Here is a 25,399-nt window from a genome sequence, read left to right as displayed (position 1 = left end):
CCGGCACCGGACGTCGGTTCCCACGAATAAAGGTAGCGTCGGTATTCGGTGCGGCTTCTACTCAGCGCTCACGCGGCATTTGGTGCGCACGGTCGTTTTTGGACACCGCACCGTCAGATCACTACCAGCGGTCGCCCTGAACAGGTGGTCCCCGCAGCTCCGCAAAAAAAAAACCCCAACAACAACAAAGCAAAAAAGGAAAGAAACACAACGGTGACACGAACGGAACGTGTGCGTGGTGCTAAGGTGGTGATGTTAAGCTAGGCTGTGGTGCAACGTGGTCAAAAGACGAGCAGTTGACCCCCCCCCCCCCCCAAAAAGGTGATCCTTTCCAGCACGTTTGCTAGTAGTAGCGGCCGTGCATATCAGCTGCCACGAGTGGCATTTCGCTGCATGGTGCCGTTCGAATGCTGAGAATTGTACATGATTGCAGCTGATCGGCAGTTTTCCCAAAGTGCTACCCAGTTGTCCGAACCGAACCGAAGGTGTCAGTGTCGTGCGGTGTTGACAAAGTACTGCCTGCGGTTTGCTTATCGAACGATAAACGATTTTGAACGGCGCAATCATGTCCGGCATAAGTGATTTCTATCGCGACAAAGTGGTGTTCGTGACCGGCGGAACCGGGTTCATCGGGAAGATCGTGGTGGAAAAGCTGCTGCGGTAAGAACAACAACCCTTGCACAATGTTGGGCTGGTGGGGGTGGTTTTTTTTGCCCTTGGCCCCAGCCCAAACAAACTTCCAAATTCCGGTCACAATTCTCATCCGTTTTTTTTTTTGTTTCGTTTTGTTTAATTGCAACCGTCCCATCCGAATAATCGCGATCTTATCCTTATCAACGCCCCGCACCCGCCCTACAGAACGTGCGAAGTGAAGGAAGTGATTTTGATGGTGCGCGAGAAAAAGAACACGCTGCCAGAGCATCGCATCAAGAAGCTTTGCGCCTCGCCGGTGAGTAGCGTTCGGTTCGGAGCTGAAGCCTTACCTTGTAAAACCATCACCCGTCCGTCGAGCTGTTTGAGTGTGTGTTTGAGTGTGTGTATGTGTGTGTTGGGAATCTGCATCTAAAAGGGCATCCCCTCGCGGGGTCCGCATCCGTACCTGTGAGGGTGCAGGGCCAACCTACGGAGTTTCATTTTTAAAGCGTTACGCAATGCGTGACTTCGCTGCCGTAACTCCAAACTGCAGCGGTTCGATGGCGGCTACCATCGGCAGACGCTTTTGTGTATCGAAAATGGCCGCGGAAGGAAGAAAAACGCACAGTAAGATACGGTTGCTGTCCCGCTTGCGAAAGCTCCCCTACACCTACGGTAGGGAGTTTTATTCACCCGAGCAACGACACATCGAAAAAGGTTTTACCAGGGCCTTTTTTGTCACCTTTGTTTTCGTAGACGCTGCGTCACAAAAAAATGCCACGAATGGGAAGCAGTCCAGTTTGCTGGAAGACGGGAAATTGAAAGTAACTTCCAATCCGACAATTTATTTGCAGTCCGAAAACGAATTGATAATACCGAATGTTAAGGAGACGGTGGACTGCGTTCGTTCAAGGATAACCGCGATTCACAGGACGATGAACGAAAAGAGGCGCAGAAAACCACCTCCCCCCCTTGCCCAAAATAATTAGCAATACAGCATCTGTAACAAGGTGGAAAACAAAAATCGCCCCCCCCCCCCCCCCCCCCCACCCAAGCGGTTCATCCATAATGGATAAAATAAACGGAATGGAACCGAAGCACTCCATATTCCATAATGGCGGACTGCTTCCGCTTGGCTACTCTTGGCAAGTTTGGCAACATTGTTGTTTTGCTTAAGGCCGTTAAACACTTTTGCCACCACAGCACCCTGCGCCGGTCGCGCGCTTCACTGCGAGAAAAAAAAAACAACACACACGTGAGTCAAACCTTCCGCACGACAGTATAAACACGACCCCATTAGAGTCAGCGCGCAACGCGCAAACACTTTCTACGCTGGCACAATTTCTTTTTTTTTTTGTTTTGCTGTTTATCACACCAATATCTTTCGTGGCTTTATTTTTCGTTCGTTGCCGTTAGGGGGTTGGGCGGATCGACTAGTTTTCGTTCGTACATGTTCCTTTAAGCACGGTAGGCACCGGCTTCCCGTACGGTTGGGCGGGAAAACGGGGAACAGCAAGGCAAATGTTGGGCGCGAAACAATTAGCACGTGTTGCACAATTATTGATTATGCAGCCGACTGCGACGAAGCTTACGATGCTCGATGATCATCATGATGCATGCTGCTGTGTAATGGTGTGTGGACCAAAAAAAAAAAACACCAAAAGGAAGGCGAAAACAAGCATAACACGCCGTTGACGCTAACTGGTGGTTGAAAGTATCGCAGCGCATCAAAGGGAAAAACCCCCAAAAATACAGCTCACTCATCCGCAACCGGGATAGCAGATGGAATCGGCCAGCATCAATCAACGTGCGACAGGCGGTCGCACACATAAAATGGGGTGACCGTTGGATCGGGTGCTTGGCAAACATTAGGCCACCGCAAATGCGGCGTCATTTCAACCGCGTTGCCACAGTTTGGCGTTGGTCGAGGTCACAACAGTTGGGGGTGTAGTTACACCATCGGTTCGGGTCGATACTACGTTAGTGGTATGCAAAGTAAGACAACACAAAAACCGACTCCCACCACCCGCTGGGGAGCTTAAAAGCGATCCCGAGTGATCGGTGTTTGATTTATCACCGGATCGCACAACCGCGCGACCCTGGGATTATATTTAGCTGTCGTCGCCGTTACGCACCTCCCCTTCCCCTTCCTCCCCTTCGCAAGCGTTATGTGCTTTGCTGGTTGACCTGATCCAATCACTGGGTCAGTGTTTAACGACGGCAAGGTTCTTAGCTTTGCCACCAAACCAGCAGAATTCCTATTCTGAAACATTCGCTCCAGTTCTAGTGCGCTCGTTGGAGAGCTATGTGTGTGTGTGTGAGAGTTAGTTTTTTTCCCCTCTCACAATTTGGCATCATCACCTAGATCAACACTGCTCACCTTCCACTGGCCAGCGAGTGCGATCGATCTACAACACGGTGCGACTCTACAGTCGAGTGCGCTTGTGTGAAGTACGAAGGTGGCCTCCTTCATCACTGTCGCCTAGAGGAGGTGGCGAGGGGGTATGTTGCCCGAGCGGTGCTCCAATCATCTCCTCCGGTGGAGAGACTCCCCGTTCAGAACGATATAAATGTGATAAAAAATGAAGCGCAATCGCAATCAAACACACAAATGGCATGCGAGGGCACCCTGTCCGGGCAACCCGTTGGTCACCCCGCTGTGGCGCAACAGTAAGAGACTCGCGTAATTTTCCACTGCATTATTCTACATTACCAGCACTCGTTGCACCTGCACTTTGTGAAAGGGTTCTCGCGGTTCTGATCTTATTTGCTTGATCGCAGCCCAAAACAAACACGGCCCTGACTAGTCGAGTAGCAAAACTGGAGTTCGTCGCTTATCCCGTCATTGAAATCTTTCGTTCGGTTGCAGACGGCTGCCTTTAATGGTTGTGGGTATTTTAGTCTGCTTTGAAGATATGACGATTACTTACACAATGCGATGAGTCGTTTTTTTTCTCTTTTATCGTGGAAAGTAAATCGCAACAAATAATGATGATGAAAAGGGGGCGGTATAAGACGGGTGGCTTGTTTGCACATCCGACGATACACGTAATCGGCCGAATGGAAGGAACAATACCCGGTCGGGACTAATAGGGTGTGAATGGCTATATCTGACGAAGATCTAATAATTAGTGCTGGTGTAGATGTAGGTGTGGGTTTTTTTTCCTGTGCTTTAGGCGATGGAATTTCCACTGTTTTCTTTACGCGTAGAACAACGATTGGGCAAAAAGGTTATAGGAAGTTTGCTTTCCATACACGTGGGAAATGTCGATCAATTGACACGACAACATAAAAAATAATTTCGACTAAAAATTACCCCACAACGTTACCACACCGGCCGGGTTATGCCTTCGGAGGTGTTTGCTAAATAAATACCACACACCGCTTGTTGACATGACGCATGCCCACCAACTACCAAGCAGCAGTTATTTTCCGCTGGTTCAATAAAAGTGTTTACTAATCATCAACGCCAGCGGGCCATTAAAACGTCCAGCGCCCGGTGACGCGTATCAAACTCGATCGACCATCGTAACGTCTGCTAGAATTTACGATCAGTTTAAACTGTCCCTTTACATCGTACCATTTGGCACCCGACTGCTCCGGGAGCGGAAAAACGAACCGAAACCGAAACGGTTAAATGGCAATCGGGCACCACAATTATCGTGCGGCAATAAACCATAACCGTACCAGTTTTTCGCTGCAGTGACTACCGTTTTGACATTACGTTCCTCGACGTGTCGGCCATAGGGTCAGCTCATTTTTTGTCGTAAGTCGTCACGTCATTCTATCTCGTTACAGCGCACGGATCGAAACGGCTGCACCGATCCGATCGCGGGAGAGGAATCGCATCATTGAAACATCCCCAAGGTGGGGGAGAAACAAATAAAGCGAATGTTGTCAGCAGGTGGTTTGAAAAGTTGTTCTACTAGTCTTAAAAAACAAAACCCTCTCCCCCTAATTGCTCCCATTTGTGGATGCTTTTGGTACGGCGACAAATGGCGTGCACTCATGGGCACTTCTACGGCTACCGGTCAAGATCCGTAACTGACCAGCTGCCCGTAAACCACAGCAACCTCCCACAGTTGGATGAAGAGGTCAGGGTGCAGTAACGGTCGCTACCGATCAGCCTATCTGCCCCGTGCCAAAATCGCTTCGACCATTGCATTTCAAGCAGCAACAAATGTCCCACTCTGACTCCTTTCATCAGCCGGTATATCTTTCGTATCTGCTCACTTGGCTCATCTTTTCCCCCCCTGTGTGTTTTAGGCGTTGGAATGGCTATATGATGCTGATTCATTCGCTCAATCAATCAATCCAAATGGCACAAAAAAAGAAAGCAAGCCTTAATAACGAACAAACGCCGGTTCGAAAGTGGTCGGTCATTCGTGACTATCAAATCAATTTCGCGATTGCGTCGATTGCGTTGCGGTGTCACCGGTTTAAGGCGGGTCGTAGTGTTGGGCAATCGTAACCGGGTTCCCGGACCTGCCGAACCTTAGCGACCGAAGGTAAAACAACACCCCCCCCCCCCCCCCCCCCCCCGGTAAATGTAAATGTATGTAAAGATAAGCTTACCGTGCAACGGGCAACGCACTGGAAGCACGCCCAAAACCGATGAACCCCGGCAGAGGTCGAAGGTTGATCAGTGTGTAAACAATTAGCAGCGCGGGTAAAGCGGCAAAGTGACGCGAACCCGAGCGAACTTTAAACGAAACGGCATGGCCCTGGGGTAACTTGTCACCCGATTGAGTGTGTCCAGTGTGCTAACGCGCTTCCGGTACGGGAGTACAACACCAAACTCGCTTTAAAACAATGCTGCTCCAATGGTAAACAGTGGCATCGTAATTGGTCCAACCCGACGCAGGCCACTTACACGACGAAAAACGGCGTGCGCGGTCGCGTAGGCGTGTGGTGGCTATGGCGACTAGTTCTTCCCCTTTTTTTGTTTTGTTTTGCCGCCAGCAGTAGGTCAGTGGAAAGACTAAGGCTACATTCCCAAACGCGACGCCCAGGGGAGGGAGGGTAAAGCCTTGACTGCACCGAAAGGGAACCGATTTGGATGGAAGCGATGGTCACTTGGCAACAATCGCCGCCGGAAATCGAACCGGACGATGAGCTGTTCGTGACATCGATTCGGTCGAGTTTTGGGGAACCATCCCTTGCCACCTCCTACCCATTAGGTTGCGTACGTTTCTGTAATAATCACCGTGTTCTGATGGTTGTTATGAAGGACTAACTTCAAAATTCAATCGTTCAAGTTCTTCCAAATGCGCACCATAGTTGAAGAGATGGACCTTAAAATCGATCCTCCAGAAGAACTCGCACCGTACAATAAGCTCCATAATGATCGTGAAGGTAACGATTGATAAACCTTGATGCTACTTCCCCAATCTCCAAAACCCATCAAAGATGGACGCAGTTGGGCGGCTTTGTTGACTCAAGAAAACAAAATAATGGCAGACGTACTTCGTTGGTCGCATGATCGTACGATCGCGCACACACGTCGTTGGAACAGTGATAGAATGTTAATTACCGCACACGTAATTGCTTGATGACGAATATCGATGGCGAACTTGGGCAGGGGGACATAGCGGCAATCGCTTACCAACCAACGATGGCGCAGTATCGGTAGTCTCCAGCAACGAAAGCTAACCGAAGTTGACAAACGCATTTAGCGTTACCCAATTGTTCTAACCTGCGGGCTCGTTTGCTAAACAGGACTATCGTTCACGATTGCTGATTTGACACAATCAACAAGATGCTAGCGCCATTCCGCGACAGCCATAAATCACTCACGATCGTCGCACTAATCTGCATAATGGACGCCAAGTTTAAGCTTCCTCGCCAACGGGCCGAAACAGGTTATCATCAGCTTCGTTCCCGAAAACATTTTTTCGCGGAAGTTTTTGCTTTCATTCGTGCCAAAAACAAAAAACCCCCAAACCGGTTCATCGTGCTGGGTAAGATGCCTGGGAGATACCGCCGGTGCGACCAAGGGGTGAGGGTGACAGTGCAAGAGAATTCACGGTCATTTCTGGAGAATAGAGATAATGATGAAAACATGCAATGCCGGGTATCGACCACCAAAGCCCGGTATGCTAACGATATGCTTGAGAGAAAAAACAAAGAAATAGTGCATCCATGTTTCCATGTTCCACAGAAACATAACAAAAAAAAACACACACACACCCTCCATAAATACCTCTACGTCAGGTCATTCCGAAACAACCAGAATCTGGCTATTAAATTTACATACAACCAACTAATTTATGCAGAAAAATTTGCACTGAAATTAAATTAAAACATCCGCAAGGAAAGTCGTGGTGATAAAAGTCCCCCTCTGTCTGACTAATCCGGTCTTTTCCAGAATTGGGCCCCCGGTTTCGTTATTCAAACGCCTAATCGTGGCACAAATTGATTTGTGCTAAAGCGCTGTTAATACATTTAAACATATGCCTTTACATTGGCACCTTTATCTCTTAGTATTAGCCCACTATCAAGCTTACGTCCACAAAGTGTCAGGGATGTTTATATCGGGGGGTGCGCTTCTCGCATAACATTTACATTCGCAAGATTCGCTACCAGCACCCGGCACGCGGTTAGTGGGTTCTGCTAACTTCGCATAATCATTTGCCGGATGAATAGCGCCGGAATGGGACTGTATTCGATACGTCGGCCGATAGCGTTTTATGGCTTCATACTGCGGCATGGTTTTTCTTTGGTGTCGCTAGTATGGATAATTTCCATATCAGTGCCTTTTAACGCCAATAACAAATCGGTTAACACTATCTGATCGGTAGCGACATATGCAAACACTAATATTGGCCACCAACTCCAGTAGCAAAGTTTTGGTATGCATGTTAACGGTGGGCCCGATTTCATCACTGGTCGGTGTCGTCACACGGAGAAGCTGGCGACAGTGAATAATGAATTTATTAAACAATGATTAAGATGACTGCACACTTTGACGTTAACATAAACTACCGGCATCGGTCGAACGATCGGTCGGGTGTAGTTGGCCCCATAATGTTCTCATGTTTTCCATTTTTATTGATTAATGGAGGTCGCTCGGTAGGGAAGTTCTGCCAAGCCAAACCCGTTTTCAGATTGTCCAATATGGAGAAGCTCTCTAGAAATGGGAACGAGGAAGCGAGCGCGAATTGTCAATAAAATGCAAATGATCAAACACGGTTTGCCCTCTCGCCGTACCTACCGTACTGACCGGTTCAGTTGGCATCAGCTGCATTCCAACCGTAGATGCTGCCCAAAATGTTCAACCGCAGATTCCGTTTCTGGACTGCTTTGCCGCCCCCTGGACGATGCGAAAGTCCGCGTTATGATAACGATTTGTACAAACCTTCGCTCTCCACCCGGCCAGATGGGTGCCGAGAATGCGAAGGTCAATCGGAATCCTCTCGAAAGCGATCAGTCTCGAACGATCCACCGGAAAAGTGCCGTATCTACGATCTTTCGAGTTCTCGCAATTTCCAGCTGATCGTACACAACGCTCAAGCTAACAAAGTCAAACCGAGCGCAGAGCTGATGTCTGAAACAAACAGATAAATCAGAGAGTCGTCGTTAACACCTGAAGATATGTTCGAAAACAACGCTCCGGGGGTGGCAAGAGGATTAGTTTTAATGTCAAACGCATATGCACACGTACAACTGCTAGAAAGGGCAAACGTAAAGGGAACCGTTGCTGCAGGGTGCACCACTGATCCGTCGCCTATGTCCATGATCTTCCAAAAATTAATATACCCAAAGGGAATCGTCTTCGGAATTGGGAACATAAATTATCGCGGCACACAGCATCCGAACGTTGCCGCATCAATAAAACAAAGTTCATCGAAATTGAATCCACCCCGGGCACGGGTGGCTGTTTAGTATGCACATACATAAAACGTGGACAGTGTCAAAGTTCAGTTTTATGGACACACCATAACTTCAACGGCCCGAGCCGTTAGAAGTTCCAGTTCGGTTTTGGGCCATTCCGGTTGATCGCAAGGGTGAATGTTGTTCGCGTTTGTTGATGTTTGCATTGCTCGATCGTGCCGTTTTCGCCCTCTGTCCGGAGGTCCAACGGCAGCAGCACCGATAGCGTGAAACCAGCCAGCACTGTTTCTCCAAATCAATCATATTAGCTAACCTAATCGCTCCGCCATTTTCGGGAGGGATGCAGCGGTTAAAAACCAGTTTTACACTCCATTGTACCATTGTAGGGTGATACGTTCAGGGTTCGGACCTTCTTGTTGTTCTCGCTTTCCTTTTTTATTTTTTATTTGCCGAATCAGTCAATTCGGAGCGTTTTGTTTCGTACGCACTCCCGATGAACTTTGGGGCCGGCAAACTTGCGTTCTACACCAATGGTACAAACAAGTTCCGCTGGTTTCGTGCCTGGCGGGTGTAAAGAGCGATTCAACGGTACCATTAGGGCCGTATGCTACTGATGAAGATCTGATTGGCCACTTAATTGGTTCGGCTATTCGACAGGCGGCTGGCCGGCGCGGTGCTACCATTATGTTTTCGATGCAACCCAGCGCAGTGAGGTGTGAAGAATGGCAAAATGCGACTGTTTTTTTCCTCTTCTTCTTCTTCTTCTTCTTCTTCTCCACACCACACCGGAATAATCCGACCCACGGTACGACCCCGCACCACGTAATCCGGTAACCGTGGCGGCACCGACAAGGAAATTTTATTCGCCACATCTCGGTGCCGTGGTGCGCGTTATGCAAGACCGTCCGACACGGACCGCTGGTCCACCGCTGCTTTCTTCGCTAAACGATGACCCGCTCGGGTCGGTACCGTGCCCGGCCCCGGTCGGATGTGAGCGACAGCCATCCATTTTCCGTGAGGAATGAGGAATCGGGTATCTTAACCGGCCCATCAACGGCAACCCATTGACGACACGCGGCGTGCATCGGCGTTACGGCACTACTACCACACCACATCCGGAACGGTGTGTAACGGATTAGCGCGTACCCGCCGTACCGGAATTTATCAACGTCAAATTTCAAACCACACCTAACAACGCGCGCGCAAAAAAAAACCGTGTACGATGATACGAAACTTGCCGGTCGAACATCTTGCACCGACGTGCCACTATGCTTCAAAGGTGGACATTGGGCAGAAAATGTGATATGTTTGGATTTGAAAACTAAGCATACATTTGGCTTAGTAGATTTTTGATTCACATAAATTGAAAATGTGTCCAAAATCCATTCCATCCATAAACTTGAAAGATACCACCATCGTTCGGTGATAACGAAACGATGGAATTTATTTTCCTCATTTTGGCTTTGTGTTACATGTACAGTCGATTATCCGGGACCTGATTAACCGGCGGGTGGATTATCCGTGAGTTAACAAATGACAGCTAGTAGAATAGTTTTGAATTTGTAACCGTTTGACCGGTAGGCTCGAGAGGCACTTGGGACTTTTCTTCAACTTTAAACAGTTGATATAGGAAAACTCCCAGGAAAATGTTCCATTATTTTACTAAACCATAGCTTCTAATATTAAAAACATTTGAATTCTTTTAACGGTGACCTGTCATGGAAATCCGTCATGGTTATCCGTGGAAATCGATTAACCCTTGGGCGGCCGGTTGGCAGTTTTCCTGATAATAGACGTTCTACTGTGCTTATAAAACAATTGATTGTGAGTACACCACCTTGTTGGAAAGGGTGTTCAGTAGTCTACTTTGTATATAGTATGTATCAAACCTTCAAACCAATGTATCAAACAAACCTTCCATTCAATATTCCTGGGGTTTTTAGCTAAATTGTTCCAAGAACTAATGCAATCATAACATGTTTTGTATTTGGAGATGTCGCATTTTCCCCCTGCTACTGCAGAAGGTAGTACTTGCCATGTAGTTTGTAGTAAAGTTCAGCTATATTCAGTGAAAATTTCAACTGCCCCTAGCTGTTCCTCTCAAAGTTAGATGCATTTGACATTCAGTTATCAGCAAACTGTAAAATTGTATGTACATTGTAGTAAAAGCTTTAAACAGCAATCTTTTGCTACAGAAACATACTTGAATCAGTTATTTTCTTCTTTTTTTATGCGGAAAAGCTTGATGACGTGTATCTTATCTTTAATATTATTACTACTCGCATGTTATAGAACTGTTGCATGCACTGACGCTAGCTAGATATCCAATGAACATTGATAAGAGGACGGCAATTGCTATTTAACACATAATTCAAGATGGAAATAAATTCTAAGGCAGTGTAAAACATATTTGCAAGTAATGTCCACCAGTTATACCTGCGCTGGACCACTGTGCGCGTCGCAGCTTTTCAGCCTACTTTTCACCTTACTGACCTTAATTGTGAGGGTTTCTAACCGTTGGTCGAACAGCAGCGGCCAACCAACAGAAGAAGAAAAAAAACATGTCACCTTTTCCGTGTGCCGAAAAACGTTTGACACCGGAATGGGCAAGTAAACAGAAAACCGGCCCAAAATAAATGTACAGTCAATAAAAGGCCGCCCCTATCGGGCCGGCCCCGTCCGACGTCACACACGGAATTCAATCGTGAAAAACGGTTGAAGTGACACGGCAGTGCAAAAATGAGGACAAATGGAATAAGCGTGGCCCTCCCGGCTATCGTGCGCCCTCACCCTGCCATCGCTGCTCATTCCTGCCGCCCCACCGATGGCGTTGAAGCTGACAATTTTTAATGGATATCCATTAGCAGTTATGTCATGCAGTTTAGGCTGTTTGGTGTCGAAAAGATACAGGAGTGTTGTAAAATCATGAGCATTCTGTTATTTTTCTTTTTCGATTCCTCAAACCACTAACGACATTTCAAACTTTTGGTACAAGAATTGTCTCTTCTCCCCACCCCGCGCGGAGGGGAAAATATGGCGTTTTCCTCCCTTTCGCACGTGGCCTTATTGCAAACTCGCATAACATCTAGCAACGGTTCTCCTCCGATGCGATGTACGAAAAAGCACACACACACACCAAACAACGCACACACTTTTATTGCAGAAATTCGAAGAAACTGGTGCCAAAATCAAACCCCAACATATCGCTCCTTCGCAAGAAGGCAGAAGAGAAGAAAAGTAAAGCTGATTAAAAGATACCAATTAGGCACGAGGCAATCAAATGTTGACGGTTTTATTGGGTGCACTCGGGAGGCGCGCCAACAAGTGCTTGTGAATGCGGCGAAACGGACTGTATGTGTGTGTGTGTGTGTTGAGAGAAAGAAATGGACATACGAAAAAAAAAACAAGTTTTTAATGCAAAAAAAACCTTTAAAAAAACAAACATTTCGCTAAAAGAACATGGAAGTAATGCTGACCTCAAACAGTGCAAACGAAGCTAGAAACCGATTGCTCCGAATGATTGATGGTTGTGCATCGAATTGCTGCCATTAAAACATTAAACGTTAAATGTTAAATTATTAGACAATCGTAAAGCAATCTTTGACCTATAGCACCTGGCGGTGGCGCGAACGCAAATGCTCACATCAAATTGACAAAACCGTGCACTGCCCGAAGCGTGAACCACTTATGATAAACACATCATCACGAACAGAACGTCGTGATCGTCGACGATTTCATTTTCCTAAACTCGTCGATCGGCGGAGCAGATAAGACACTTAGGGACTACCGCTCACCACACCACGAGTGTAAGGGCCGTTCGGTCGGTGTGCGTTAGCGTGGGCAAATATGGCCGTCATTCTCGCTAACGAAATGGACGAAAAGATAATCATACGCTAGCGCTTGCTCAACTCAAAATACACTCACACACGAACACACACCGTCTCGGACACAAAGCTCCGGTGCGCTGAACCGATCTGATTGACTTCTAATTATTGAAACGGAAAGTAATTTCCCTTCGCGCCGGTCCACTCCACCGCGCCACATCTCTGCGCGGGATCTTGAAAACTTGGCGTGCGCATGCATGTTTTAGTGGCACCAACCATTTTGGGTTTTTTTGTTTTTTTGGCAGCGCTTTGATGATGGGGGTACAGCTAAACCATGAACTTTTGGAAGCCTGTGAGCAGATCGTACCGAAATGCCCTCGCCTTAAGTGGAGTCACTAATTGTGCAACCGTAACCTGGCTGTAGATTCGTTGCCCACCACTGTTTGGCATTGGGTAATTTCGGACAGCAAAAATTACTGTTGTATAACTATAACTCTGTGCACGGCATCGACGACGAGGGATAATCTTCTGGATAATACTGTGGAACTTCTCGGCGTAATGCACTCAACATTTCATCTCATTCGAACTCGCTAGATATTCGAACGTTTGGCCAAAAAGCAACCCAACTACCAGGATCGGATTCGTGTGATTGAAGGCGATCTCGAGAAGCCCAACTTTGACCTGTGTCCGGAGAGCATGGACTATCTGAAGGAGCACACAAACGTCATCCTGCACATTGCGGCCACGGTGAAGTTTGACGAGGAGATGATCAAGGCCATCACGATCAATCTCGGTGGCACGCGAACCGCGCTGGAGATTGCACGGCAATCCAAACATCTACAGGTGCGTACGAGGGTCTCTGTATGTCCGCATGTCTTGCAGGCAGTAATGCTTCGGTTTCGGTTTGTTTCGTCACGCAGAGTTTCGTGTACGTTTCGACGGCATACTCGAACAGCTACGACGAACACATCCAGGAGCGGGTCTACCCGATCGACTACAACCCGGAGAAGATCCTGGCCAATCTCGACGACGAGAAGTTGATACAGGATGTGATCAAGTATTCGCTCAAGTGGCCCAACACGTACACCTTCACGAAGGCGCTGGCGGAAGCGATGACGCTCGAGTACCGGCAGCACTTCCCGGTCGCGATCGTGCGCCCGTCCTGCGTAATGGCGAGCCTGAACGAACCCTTGCCGGGCTGGTGCGATTCGATCTACGGCACGAACGGTACGTTCATCGGCTGGTACTATGGGCTGATACGGACCAGTCACATCGATCCGGAGGTGACGATCGACACCGTACCGGTGGACTACGTATCGAACGCGATCATTGCCGTCGGCTGGAAGACGCACTACGAGAGGTACGGGTTCTGCCCTACAATCTGCAATCTATTGGAGTAACTCCATTACTTCATCATTGTTTGTTTTTTTGGTGTTTACTGCCAATTACAGAGCCCGGGAGCCCGAACTGCTGGTGTACAACTGTGTAAGCTCCACCGACAATCCACTGACCTTTGGTAAGTGCCATGGACGAAACGGTGCCCCAACACTTTGCCAACCATGTCCCCTAATTCCCGCCCGAAAACAGACGAACGAAGACGCGAATGTGAGAAGGCATGCAAGAAACATCCGCTTCTGACCGGCATCTACCGACCGATCACCTTCGCCTCGAGCAACGAGTTCATGTTCCGGCTGTACTCGCTGGTGCTGCATTATCTGCCCGCCTACATCATGGATATGGCCATGAAGCTACGTGGCGAGAAGCCCCGTCTAGTCGATACGTACATCAAGATCGATAAGGTCGTTGCCACGGTAAAGAAGTTCTCCAACACCACGTACTTCTTCGACAACCAGAACATGAAAGACCTGTACCTGGCGTAAGTATTGCGCGTCCAGCCATACCAGTCCATACACCTCACCGTTACGTGCTGAATGCCATCCCGGATGGACCGGTGTAGCGGTGGTCCCATGCTAATAAAACCCTTCCGTGCCCGGCCTGTGTCGCGCATTAAAAGCGTTCGCTTCAAGCGTCCACAGCCGTAATGTAATCTTGCAATGAAACCGCTCAACGGCACACACACACGTCAGTTAGGTCGGTGAAGAGTTCAACTTGGCAAAAAGGTTTGAACTTGGAACGCTGGACCGCTTGCCGGAGAGTTGATTCTCTTTCTATTTTCGAGAGCATACCGGTTTGTTGGCTTATTACGCATTCCAACTGCTAATGAGTTTCGATGGTTAATGACGGTAACAATATTTCAAATTGCGCTTTTTGCGGCACTCAATTGCGCATTGCGCAGGACAGCAAAAAAGAGAACTGCAACTGATACGAGGGTCCTCGGTTGCTTATGTATCACTGGGTAATTGATCTTTTTTTTGTAATCAAAACTCACCTAACAATGAACGAAAAAATGTTTAATTAACGGTCGGAAGGTGTAATCCGCGGCATCCAATTAGTCCGGTGATACATTTCATCCAATGCTTCATACTAACCTTTATCATCTCCGTTCATTATCGACTCCCCGACTCGTCAACAGCATGAGCCACGGGGACCACCAGCAGTACCCATGCGACAACCGAAACTACAGCTGGCGGCTGTACTTCGAGGTTGCCGTACCAGGGCTGAAGAAATACTTCTTCAAGGAGGACCTCAACAACGTGAAGCGGGCCCGCGAAGTGATGCGCAAGAAGGAGCTGATCGTGAACACTATACTGTTTCTAATCGTCGGTCTTATGCTGCTCCAGCTGTACTACCTTCTGCGCTAGGACCGTTGCCGCGGCGGACGAAACGGAGCCGGTTTTGTGACGATGCAGCGACGCACAGCACGGTCCGACGTTGTCCGAAAAATCCCACATGCAATCCGGTGGGCAGGTCATCGTACAGTGTCCGATCGGGTCAACTCCTTTGCCCAGGGCCAACCGCTTCTAGGTCCAAGGGTACGGCCCCGGTTGATCGACCGCTCGCTCGTCATCCGCCGGCACAATGGGATTGTATATCATCGGCAGATATTGATCGGACCGGATAATAAAACATAATGGGATGCGCTAGCTTACCATAAGTTTAGGTTTTAGGGCGTAGGGAACACGGACAGGCACGGACGGTACCAGGGCGGTAGTGTGCTAGGTTAGGCATTTCTGTATATTCATGTCCGTTTCCAGCTGCAATACAGCTGTAACTGTAAAGCGCACAACAGGTTTCTATGGGCCTGAAATTTGATTCTTTCTTAATTACACGTTAAGAAATACCCTTCCAGCTCCACTAACAACAGCAGATGAAATGGTGTGTGTTTCAAATGATTTGCAGCATTGTGCAAACATTTAACTGCCCTGTAGATGCACAAAGCACATTTTAAACGTCGGTCTGCAACAGCAGAACGTTTTCTATTTGAGCTGATCCCAACCTTCCGAACGGGGCTTTACTTTTGCAACCGATATTTATTAATACGATTTCAGCGTGCTGAGCACATATAGCTCAAGGAAAAATAAAGTAAGAAAATAAGATAAATGTTAATGCGTGTTGGTATGCGTATTCGATTCGTTTACAAAAGTGACCGCGGAAAGGAAAACACATCAACTGAGAAACTGTTAGATATCAGTAGATGAACTGCTCCCCTTTAAGGAAAGTGAAATTGAGCACACCATTAACAACACGAATACTTTTGATCTCACGAAACTCTACACCTCAAATGTTTAAAATAACAAAATCGTTCTCGTACTCGTATAAATAACGGACCTTTCAATCGTCCAATTCAAATACCGAACGCCCAATACGGTCGTCTGTTGGACCAGCCAAAAATGTTACTTGGGATAAACAAAATTTCAACCACTCAACCTGCTATACTATACGGTTTGCGTCACAAACGTCAACCAAGTAACAACATCAAAACAAACAAACTCGTATGCGGCAAAACCAACTGATCGCAACCATTCAATAAGCACGAAATTTCGGATGGGCAAGATATTTTTCTACATTTGTGATTACACCGGAAGTACAGAACAATGTCACATTCAAAGGAATACCATTCGGATACGTTGGCAAAATCGGTCCGAAAACATCCGGTGCATTACAACCGATCCGAACCAGTTAGTAGATTTGTTGCTCAATTTACGATTCTTTCCTCGGTTTCGGCTTAAAGTGGCGAATGCATTGTGGAGCTGGGAACCATCCAATACGCTCATGTTAACACTTATGCCTCCCGCCCAAGAGCACTTAGATTATCACTGGTAAGTTTGTTGTTTTCATTCATCTTGCGTTCTTTTAACCTTACCCGATCGATTTTAGGGGTGAGCGTGCGGTACGCATGGTGTGGGAATTGATTGAACTTACCGAACTGATGGCATGGCTTTCAACGCTCGGTGGTGCCTTTTCCGCCCTCGGCAATTACCAACCGGCCTGCGCAGATACGGCGGGTAAAATATCGCTGCACCAGATGAAACTAGCCTTCCGGCTGGGTGATCCGTCACTCGTCGCCCGGTGTGAGCTGTATCTCGCCATATCGTTTATCCAAAGGGCCGAATTTGCGGTCGCCAAACAGATTATTCAGCGGGTGTATCGGAACGAACGGAAGCAAGCTACACCGGAAACGCGCCTGCTGAAGATGTGCCAGGGTATATGGTCAAAGTTGCGGTACGAGTACGATGTCCATCGAAGCAATGTTTTGCGCAACATGGCGTGAAGTTGAATGCATTTTCGTTTGCGGAGTGACGCCAATGAACAAAAATTCTAGTGAACATAGAGTGGTGTTACACCCGGTATGGTTAGAGGTTTTGAAATATATTGCAAATTCTATTTCTCCTTTTTTTCATTATAAAAAAGTTATAATTCTTGTTATTCACACATCCCTCTCTCCTCTCTCTCCTACTTTCTCATTCTCGTTTTCCATCTCTTATCAAACGGATATTTTCTCCAATTATCCCTAAATGTTAATTGTGTATATCATAGTAATTCGATTTGTGTGTTAGCAGATGTAACACAGCAGGCTGCCCTCTATCCGACAACCGTCAGTGCCACACCACATGGGAAAGGCTGAACGTTGACGTGATTGTTCCATTTGCAAAAAGGGTGTTTGAAACCATCGATTGTTGCAGCAAACGGCAGCAGAAGAAGCGGCTATAAACGTCGCTAGCGTACGTATATGTACAAGCTGCAATATTACTTAGACGGTTGTATCTATGCATTATAAAATATTGATAGCAAACAAACTGTTTTCCCCAATTGAGTGGAGGAATAAAAATGCCTCCCGATGGTTAGGATGTATTTCCTTGCGTTGGACAAAAACAACACATCACGCCGTGTACAAACCGATCCACAATTGTCGCTATATCACGCAGGCTTACTTCGCCAGCGTGCCCATGGGATCCCAGGCGGGCAGCACTATTGGCGGGAGATCAAATACGTCCAGCACGTCCTGGCTCACTATGCTGCGATCGACGACCACCTCAAACACAAACTCCTTGAACCACTCGGCCGTCATTATTAGGTAACCCTTCTCGCCACGGTCCTCACCCCAGGAATTTTCCACGCGGAATTTGGTCGGCTTTTGGCTGTTAGGCTATCGTGATAGAGCAGAAGAAAACAAAAAAGGAGGAAAATTTAAACGCAATGCCCACAATTCGCTTCGTTCCTTCAGTGTAAATATCGGGTTTGTGTACAAACAGATTAGTTTTTTTTATCAAATATCACTCAAACTCAACCGCAATTATAAACTTATACTTACATCAACCGATACACCGGTAAACACCATTGCGTGCGTCATCATCGATTCGCCGTACAGCAACCGATCGGCTTTATCCATCGTAGTCTGAATGTCTACTCCAAAAACCAGCTTGAAGTCATGCCTAACAAAACAAAAACAAGTACAATGAAGAGATAGGTTTCCTTCTATCCCGTTACTGTTCGCTTCATCCAATCACACACTTACACATCCAAATCTTCGATGCCTTGCTTGCCCGCGAAACGCTTGTTAACCTCGCACCCGAACCAAACAGGCTCACCAAACTTGAGCGCTTTCGTGACCAAATCGAGCAGCAGTTCGACCGGTTGATTGTTATACAGCACCGGTCGGCCGCCCACCACATTCCCGAGACAGTCGACCGTGTACGAACGGCCGTAATGGTTGGACGTACGCGGATCCGTCACCAAACACACCTTATCATCGACGTTGAAGTAAGGCTTGACGTACTTCTCGTAGAAATCGATCGGACGGATCGGGCCAATGTTAAGGTACTTCTTCGACTTGTCGTAGTACTCCCAGGTGAACTTTTCCGGCGGAATACCGAGACAGATGCCGACAATGTTGTACACCTCGTTCATCTGCTTCTTCACCCGATCCTTCACCTCGTCATCTGTCGCACCGTTATCGATGAGCTTCCTCAAATCCTTTGCATATTCGCGGAGCTACTCATTGGACCATTGGGAAAAGAAAGAAAATTAACACTGGAAAAAAAGTTCTGTCCTAATCTAATTCTTTCAACTTACCTTGCTCTTTACGACTGAGTTCATCCGGGTGCTTGCCTCGCAGCTGTAACTCTCCGGAAAACATTTCTTCGGCATCAGTCCGTGCTTGTTGATTAAGTTCACCAGCATGTCCCACTGCCCACCGTCGCACGTCGGATCGGATAACAGAAACGACACCAACCGGCCGTCGACTGCTTCGCCCCGCTTGGCCGTATCGACAACATTGTTCAGGAAGTAGTTGGCCCGCTCGATCTTATCCCAGTAGAACAGGTACGCCTGCGAGAACTCGAACTCGTCCAAATTGTACTGCTTGATGAATGGGATGCGAATGCAGTTTAGTGCCGCAAACAGCCAACACCGGCCCGAACTTTTCTGGTTCGTCAGCGGTTTGCCTTCGTTCTCGATCTTAAATAAAAGCGAAGGGGGGAAATGTTTAGAGAAATGAACCTTAATCCTTATTGTCTCCACATTTAATACCTTGTACGTGAATACGTGTTGCGTGTTTTCTAGCGATTTTCGCGACAAACACGCATCGAATGGATCTATCCGGGTGCACACATTCTGCGCGAGCACATTCTTTGGGCAGTCGTAAAAATCCGTACGACACTTCTGGAAGAACTCTTCATTGAGCGGAGCTGCAAAAGAAACGAACAAAAACGTAAAAAAACAATTAGCTTAAGATTGTGCAGTGGAACTGGGTGTGATGGAGTGAAATTCCCCCTTCGTATCTACCCCGATGGCAACACATCTTCAGTATTAGCGACAGCATGGTGTCCACCCAACCCGTACACTGTTCCGGCACGGTCTACACGGCACGTCCTGCTGCTGTACACTGCCAAACGAGCTACCACATTCGCTGAAGTCTGTCAGTGATGCTCGGGCAGCACACAAACCTGCTTCCCATATATTCTTCCGCGTTCATCAAACTATGCTCGTCTGGGTGCTCGGTCAATGCTGGTATTATTTCCATTAACATCACAGCACTTGTAATCATCATCCTTGTTGTTGATAAGATGGTATAGACGCATGGCCACAGCCAAAGACTAGCGTCAACCACGGAAGAATCGCAACAGCGGATTCCCCTCCATTGGAAATCGGGATTGAATCGTGTGATGAAAAAGCACTGTTCGGCTCAACTGATATCAATGATTCAGAATGTTCCAAGGTCAGTATTAGAGCAGCACTAGCAGCAACTCTACATACAAATTGATGCCCCTCCACACTGAGAAGTGTCTATTATCAACTCCAATGTCATCCAAAGGGGGGGATTACTCAATTCAACTTTGCATTTTTCTTCATCATTTCGACGATGCCAGACTTCGGCTAGAAGTGGGCACAAGGAAAGACAGATTAATTATACCACATACTGTGCTGCGTCTCCCCACGTTAACTGTCCCATGCTTATCACTGTTTAAAGGTGTACTTTTCCCTCCGCTTCATCTCACTTCCCGTGCACTCTAGCACGTAATCTGGTGGAAAATCACATAAACAAAGTGCTTACACATCCTCGAATGAGCAAGATAAACAACAGAGCAGTGCCCTGAAAAATGGTAAACACCATGTACGTTGAAACACAAACACCGGGCACACAATCGTAAACATCATGTGTGGGAGGGAATGGAACGAATTCTATATACTGTTCATGATATATAAATATAAACGAAATCCGAAAGCAACGATAAGTTTTTGGCAAGGTGGAAGACATAAAATATGGCAACTGTTCGTTTAACGATCATCACTGTGAGAAGAATTGTAGGGAACGCGTTCACCGCTAAAAAGCGCAACGTTCAACATCAAATATTGTAATCTAATGTGCACATTAGTAGACAGGAATGCCTTTTTGTTGCTACTAAAATGGCTCTTTCTCTATGCGGAACCTTATCGGAGAAAATACAGCTCTCATCCATGTTACAATCTGCACTGTCCGTTCCTATCAAAACTGAACACGCAACCAAACATAACAGTGCGCCGAGATGAAGATGTTCCGAGTTGGTAAATTATTTTTAAAAACCAACACCATTCTTTACCACCATCCATGCCTTTCATGCCTGCTTTAATCGCTACACACGCCGACAGCTCATCGTTGGTGCCTTTGTTAGCGGAATGAATCCGTTCTGGAAGATTATCTTGCGTACGGGGTTTAAGTTTTAGTTGTTTATCGTTTTGAGCTTGCTGCAACGTACATACGCATGCCAATAGCGCATTTTTTTGTGTTTGGTCGTGGAATGCATCGCACCATTTTCTGTTTTTTTTTCCTGCTACGCGCCAATGTTATTCTCCATTTTTGTCTGTTTTTTGGTATGGCGTACACATACACCACCGTTTCAGGTTCTGTAGCTCTTGGGGTGGCCATCATCATTTTGCCAGACGTTTCCTAGTTCTCTTTTCGTTTACTTTCGAGTGACCTAGATACATCGTGCGCCTACTTTACGGACCAGTGAAAGCGAAATCATCTTCGCGTACGGTACAATAAATCCAGCTTAGCGCACTATGTATGTAGCTTAAAGCGTTCTACACATTGGAATATTGCTTACTGTTCTTTTATATCTCTATCACACATTAAATGATCTACAGATCGGATCCTATCGAAAGCTACCATGAAATTCCAATATAACTTAGGGGAAATAGTTCACTTCATAGTAGCGGATTTCTCATTGGGGTATTTTTCTGTTACTACCGACAAATCCTCTTTAACAACGCAACGTGTTACCCAAAAGTCCTATCGTATATGCATTCAGGGCTTCCAAAAATCTTTAATTAGATCATATTACTGTAAGCAGCTTCGCGGTGCGGATACGGAACGTTCGCAAGCATTTTTTTGGGAAAGCTAGTCACACTTAATCCTCATCGGGGCATTTAAGCTTGCCGTCACAGTCGTCCGAATTCTTAGCAAAAGGCAAACAGAAACCAATGCAGCAGAACACGCATCAGGGCACTTATTACAGCGGCAGAAGTTGACCACACCAGTGTATTATATAATTAAACAAATGTTACAAGCCGCTCACAAGAATCGGCACAAACAAATACACACTCGCACGAATCGAAAGAGATCAAATACAAAAAATGGACACCCAAACTAACTGATTAGACGTTCCGAAAGTCTACAAGTAAATAATTAAAATTAAAAGAAAAAAGCCACAAAAAGAGCGACCACTCCCGGCAATTGTTTTGTTCTCTTACATGGCAACATTCTGGGACCGTTCCTTTACACGTCCCTTTCCGATCCTAGACGTTGGTGGGGTTGGATTTTCTGTTCGCTATTGGAAGGACTTTTAAATACGTCCCTTTGCGTCCGGAAAGGGAGAGGCTCTGCAGGCTAGTTGCAGTTGTCGTCGCCTAATGGCTTTTAACGTCAAGCTTCACGGCTTTGCTATTGCGGGTCCAAATGAATTTGATGCACAACTTTCCGGTTTATTTTTTTTGCAGTTTCGCTAGTTGCGATTAGCAACACCGACACGCACTCGGTACTTCCGTGACCGCAACTTTCTCCACGATTTGCAAGCAGCAGGGCAAGTGCCGCGTATCTCTCACTCACACATAAATCCACACACGATTCTCCACTCTCTCTCTCTCTCTATCTCTCTCTTTTGCTCTGTCACGACGATCCTTGACGAATCCTTTTGCACGGGCACACACACCGAATATGACAATCGGTTTTGTACGCAATTAGGATTTAAATTCACGGTGCAGTTGTATCCCGTACAGAAGATGGAGTGTTTGGTTGCTGCTGTGCTTTTTCCTACCACGGAGCGATTAGCTGCTCCTCCGCAGAATCAAGTTTAAATCCGTTTCACGATGAGATGTATTTACACCTCCGACGTGACGTTTCGTTGAGTGTGATTGATATCTTCGTTAAACAAGATGGTTGGATTTGACATTAGCTTCGTCAAAAGATTGCGCATTTTGACATTTAATTCGTAAACAAGCTGAAGCGTTTTGTTTTGTAGAAATTTTGAACGTTGCGTTTCGAGCGCTATCGAAGATAGAATTGTACTTTATGAACATTGCGCAAATTATGCCTCTTATGATGATATTATCCTCTTCTTTGAGACATACACTGAAGATTTCAATGATGAATGGAGGCCTTACTTTTTGATAAGCAAAGCAAAATTATCACGACTGTTTAACTAAAGAATGTTTACTTCCCAAGCATTAATAAAATCGATGGCGATCGATTAACTGGATCGATGGCGATCATTTTTCAATCTTAAAATTAATAGAAAAGTTTTTCATACAAACACCAACATTAGAGGGCATTTTGTGCTTCATTCTCTTCTTGGGATACATAATATTATTAAAAGTATTACATCGATTAACGCACTAACTTTTAAACGCACTTAACTATTTTTTTTAAACAAAATATCTTTACAGATTCGTAGACGTCATTAACTAATAAATTGCATTTAAGCTAAAATACCTCACATATTAATACCAATATGTTTTAAAACTATGTTTATACAAGAATGGTTTAGTTTAAACTATAACAAGTTTGTTAACCACGGTTTTCAACCAACCTGTACAGTGACCGGCTGTGAAAGAGACATTACACGCTCGTTCGCCAATAATTCCAACCCGTGTTTTTGTGTCTTTTACATCAAAAACCCAAATATGTTGGGCCGAGTGGCGTGGAGCAACCCGGCATGATGTATGGAAAGTTGATTGAAGATATAAAGTCACACATGCGCTGCCAATGTCAAACCTATATTAGATCATTTCAAATAGTATTGCTTATTGATGTACTGATAGGGTATTGGGAAGTATAATGGTGTTACTTAATCTGGTCAACTCTGCAGCATACATACCTTTGGGAAATTCTTGCATGTCGATCTTCTGTGTGGAATCGTCATCCTGCAGAGATTTGACTTCACTGTTGGTCACCATATCCTCCTTTCTTTGGATTTGCTGCTCCTGCTCATCGTTGCTTGCCTCGCTGGCGAACTCTCTAACGAGCTGTTCGTACCCCTTTTCGATTGGCACCCGGGAACGATCATCCGGTGGTGATGGTGAATCGTTCAAAAGCGTTTCGGGTGGTTCGTTCAGTATTTCCACCTGTTTCAACGTGTCCAGTTCAGCTGTACTCATTACCAACCCGGTGAAGCTTGTCAGTCCATAACTTCCATGGCACACGGACGATATTCTTGAATCGCTGACCAGCGATCTCTCGTCATACTCTTCCTCCACATCAAATGCAATGATACGGTCGAAAAAACGGTCTCCAATACTGCAGTCTGCTTCATCCACATCAGACGACATCAAAGTAACACCTATCCGGGGTCGCTTTCCGCCTTCATTCGTCTCATCCTCGAACGGCGTTTCAACTGCGCCATGACGCTTCAACTGCTGCCTGCGCTCTTCCCGAAGCAACCGTTCCAGTTCATCACCTACCGCATCCATCGGTTGCACCAAAGCTACGGGCCGCACCTCCGGAAGATATAGTGTGGGAATGGCGATCGGTAGCAAATTACGACACGCGCCATTGAAACAATCCGGCCCGAAATGTCGACGGCAAACTCGGGCGCTTTTGAATACGCTTAACGGGTTCATTCGCAGCAGCCGCGGATTGTTGATCAGGGCAAGCCATCGTCGAAAGCGATTGGATTCACGCACTGGATGCGGAAACACATGAAACGAGACACGGCCCAAACTTTTTTGAGCGTTAAACCTGCCGTTCGGGCAACCGATCACTGCGCAGTCCCACATCGAGCAAGAGCGTTGTATGGTCAGTTTAGGAATTCATCACCATTTCGCTACACAAAATCAAGAACTGCAAAACAACACACGAATACGAAACACAAATTGCTATGCATCATAACAAAGGAAAGACAGCAAAGTTCTACACTTCCTACGGTAAGGTAAGTACAAAACTCGGCCACCCCATTTGACATTTTTTCTCGAAGATGATTGCTCGATTATCCGGCCGGATTGTCTCGTATTCCCCAAGTAACCATGTCGTGATAAACCAAAATATAGCGCCATTCGTCACAACTGGAATATGTGGCCAATCAACAACAATCTAAAAAAATATCTCTTGTATGTATGTACCAATTAATATAACTGGTTTAGGATAAATTGGATGCGGTTAGTGGTTTTTTGTTATGAGTTTTTATCTCGTCCCACCAATGTCAAAACAAACTTCGCAGAACCCGACGGTCATTTGTCAAAACCAAGGCTATTGAAGGAGACAAGGTTGAATATTAGAGATTTTCCGCAAAATTCTTCTTCCAATAATTTGACGTTTGTGGGTGTGGGGTCATACGTTTATAACTACAGTTAAAGCGGTTCAAGCGTATAGGACGTGTATCATTTGAGAAGGGGGAATTTAATAATTATTTGTAGAATATATCACTCATTTCATTGCTAGGTAATTGATACCAGCTTATCTATTAAAAAATAAGAATATTGCAGTACATGCTTGATTTATATGTCCAGACGCATTGTGGTCAGCAAGATTTTTGGTATGGTTCGCCGAATGTATGACTTGAAACCAAATTGTGGCGGTGCTAAATATGAACGAAAGGATGTTACTGTACCAAGTGCATATGGTTCTTTTCGTGTAAAAAACATCAATTAATCGGAAGGCATTCATTTCGTTATAACTGAATCTGCGCACGAGTTCATCCTTGGGAGTGCCACTATCTTAAGATGCCGCTCTCTTA

The 25,399-nt window shown here is 46.3% G+C and overlaps 3 protein-coding genes across 3 annotated transcripts; 2 read left to right on the top strand and 1 right to left on the bottom strand.

Moving 5' to 3' along the window:
* Positions 1-565: 565 nt before the first annotated feature.
* Positions 566-15,052, top strand: LOC128718897 (fatty acyl-CoA reductase 1-like). Its single transcript, XM_053812514.1, has 7 exons — positions 566-660; positions 859-949; positions 12,885-13,133; positions 13,211-13,650; positions 13,742-13,806; positions 13,878-14,166; positions 14,824-15,052. Exons 1-7 carry the CDS (start codon positions 566-568, stop codon positions 15,050-15,052), a joined length of 1,458 nt encoding a protein of 485 aa, XP_053668489.1.
* A 1,183-nt stretch (positions 15,053-16,235) lies between these two features.
* On the top strand, positions 16,236-16,962 carry LOC128717845 (uncharacterized protein F58A4.6). Its single transcript, XM_053811518.1, has 2 exons — positions 16,236-16,510; positions 16,569-16,962. The coding sequence occupies exons 1-2, from the start codon at positions 16,236-16,238 to the stop codon at positions 16,960-16,962; spliced, it is 669 nt and encodes a 222-aa protein (XP_053667493.1).
* A 657-nt stretch (positions 16,963-17,619) lies between these two features.
* Positions 17,620-24,443, bottom strand: LOC128718245 (bleomycin hydrolase). Its single transcript, XM_053811905.1, has 6 exons — positions 23,546-24,443; positions 19,221-19,378; positions 18,765-19,148; positions 18,208-18,683; positions 18,004-18,124; positions 17,620-17,838 (listed from the first exon to the last, which is right to left on the bottom strand). Exons 1-6 carry the CDS (start codon positions 24,441-24,443, stop codon positions 17,620-17,622), a joined length of 2,256 nt encoding a protein of 751 aa, XP_053667880.1.
* Positions 24,444-25,399: the final 956 nt, after the last annotated feature.

This window comes from Anopheles marshallii, chromosome 2 (assembly GCF_943734725.1).
Source record: "Anopheles marshallii chromosome 2, idAnoMarsDA_429_01, whole genome shotgun sequence".
In the NCBI taxonomy this organism is placed as follows: Eukaryota; Metazoa; Arthropoda; class Insecta; order Diptera; family Culicidae; genus Anopheles; species Anopheles marshallii.
The sequence above is the reverse complement of the archived record's forward strand: the minus strand, read 5'-3'. Positions and strand labels throughout refer to the sequence as shown.

Coding starts and splice junctions, on each gene's coding strand:
- LOC128718897 (XM_053812514.1), top strand. CDS start 566: ATGTCCGGCATAAGTGATTTCTATCGCGACAAAGTGGTGTTCGTGACC. Junction 661..858: donor GTGGTGGAAAAGCTGCTGCG/GTAAGAACAACA, acceptor CCCGCCCTACAG/AACGTGCGAAGTGAAGGAAG. Junction 13,807..13,877: donor CGACAATCCACTGACCTTTG/GTAAGTGCCATG, acceptor GCCCGAAAACAG/ACGAACGAAGACGCGAATGT.
- LOC128717845 (XM_053811518.1), top strand. CDS start 16,236: ATGGGCAAGATATTTTTCTACATTTGTGATTACACCGGAAGTACAGAA. Junction 16,511..16,568: donor GAGCACTTAGATTATCACTG/GTAAGTTTGTTG, acceptor GATCGATTTTAG/GGGTGAGCGTGCGGTACGCA.
- LOC128718245 (XM_053811905.1), bottom strand. CDS start 24,443: ATGTGGGACTGCGCAGTGATCGGTTGCCCGAACGGCAGGTTTAACGCT. Junction 18,684..18,764: donor ACTCAGTCGTAAAGAGCAAG/GTAAGTTGAAAG, acceptor TCCAATGAGTAG/CTCCGCGAATATGCAAAGGA. Junction 18,125..18,207: donor GGCATCGAAGATTTGGATGT/GTAAGTGTGTGA, acceptor TTGTTTTGTTAG/GCATGACTTCAAGCTGGTTT.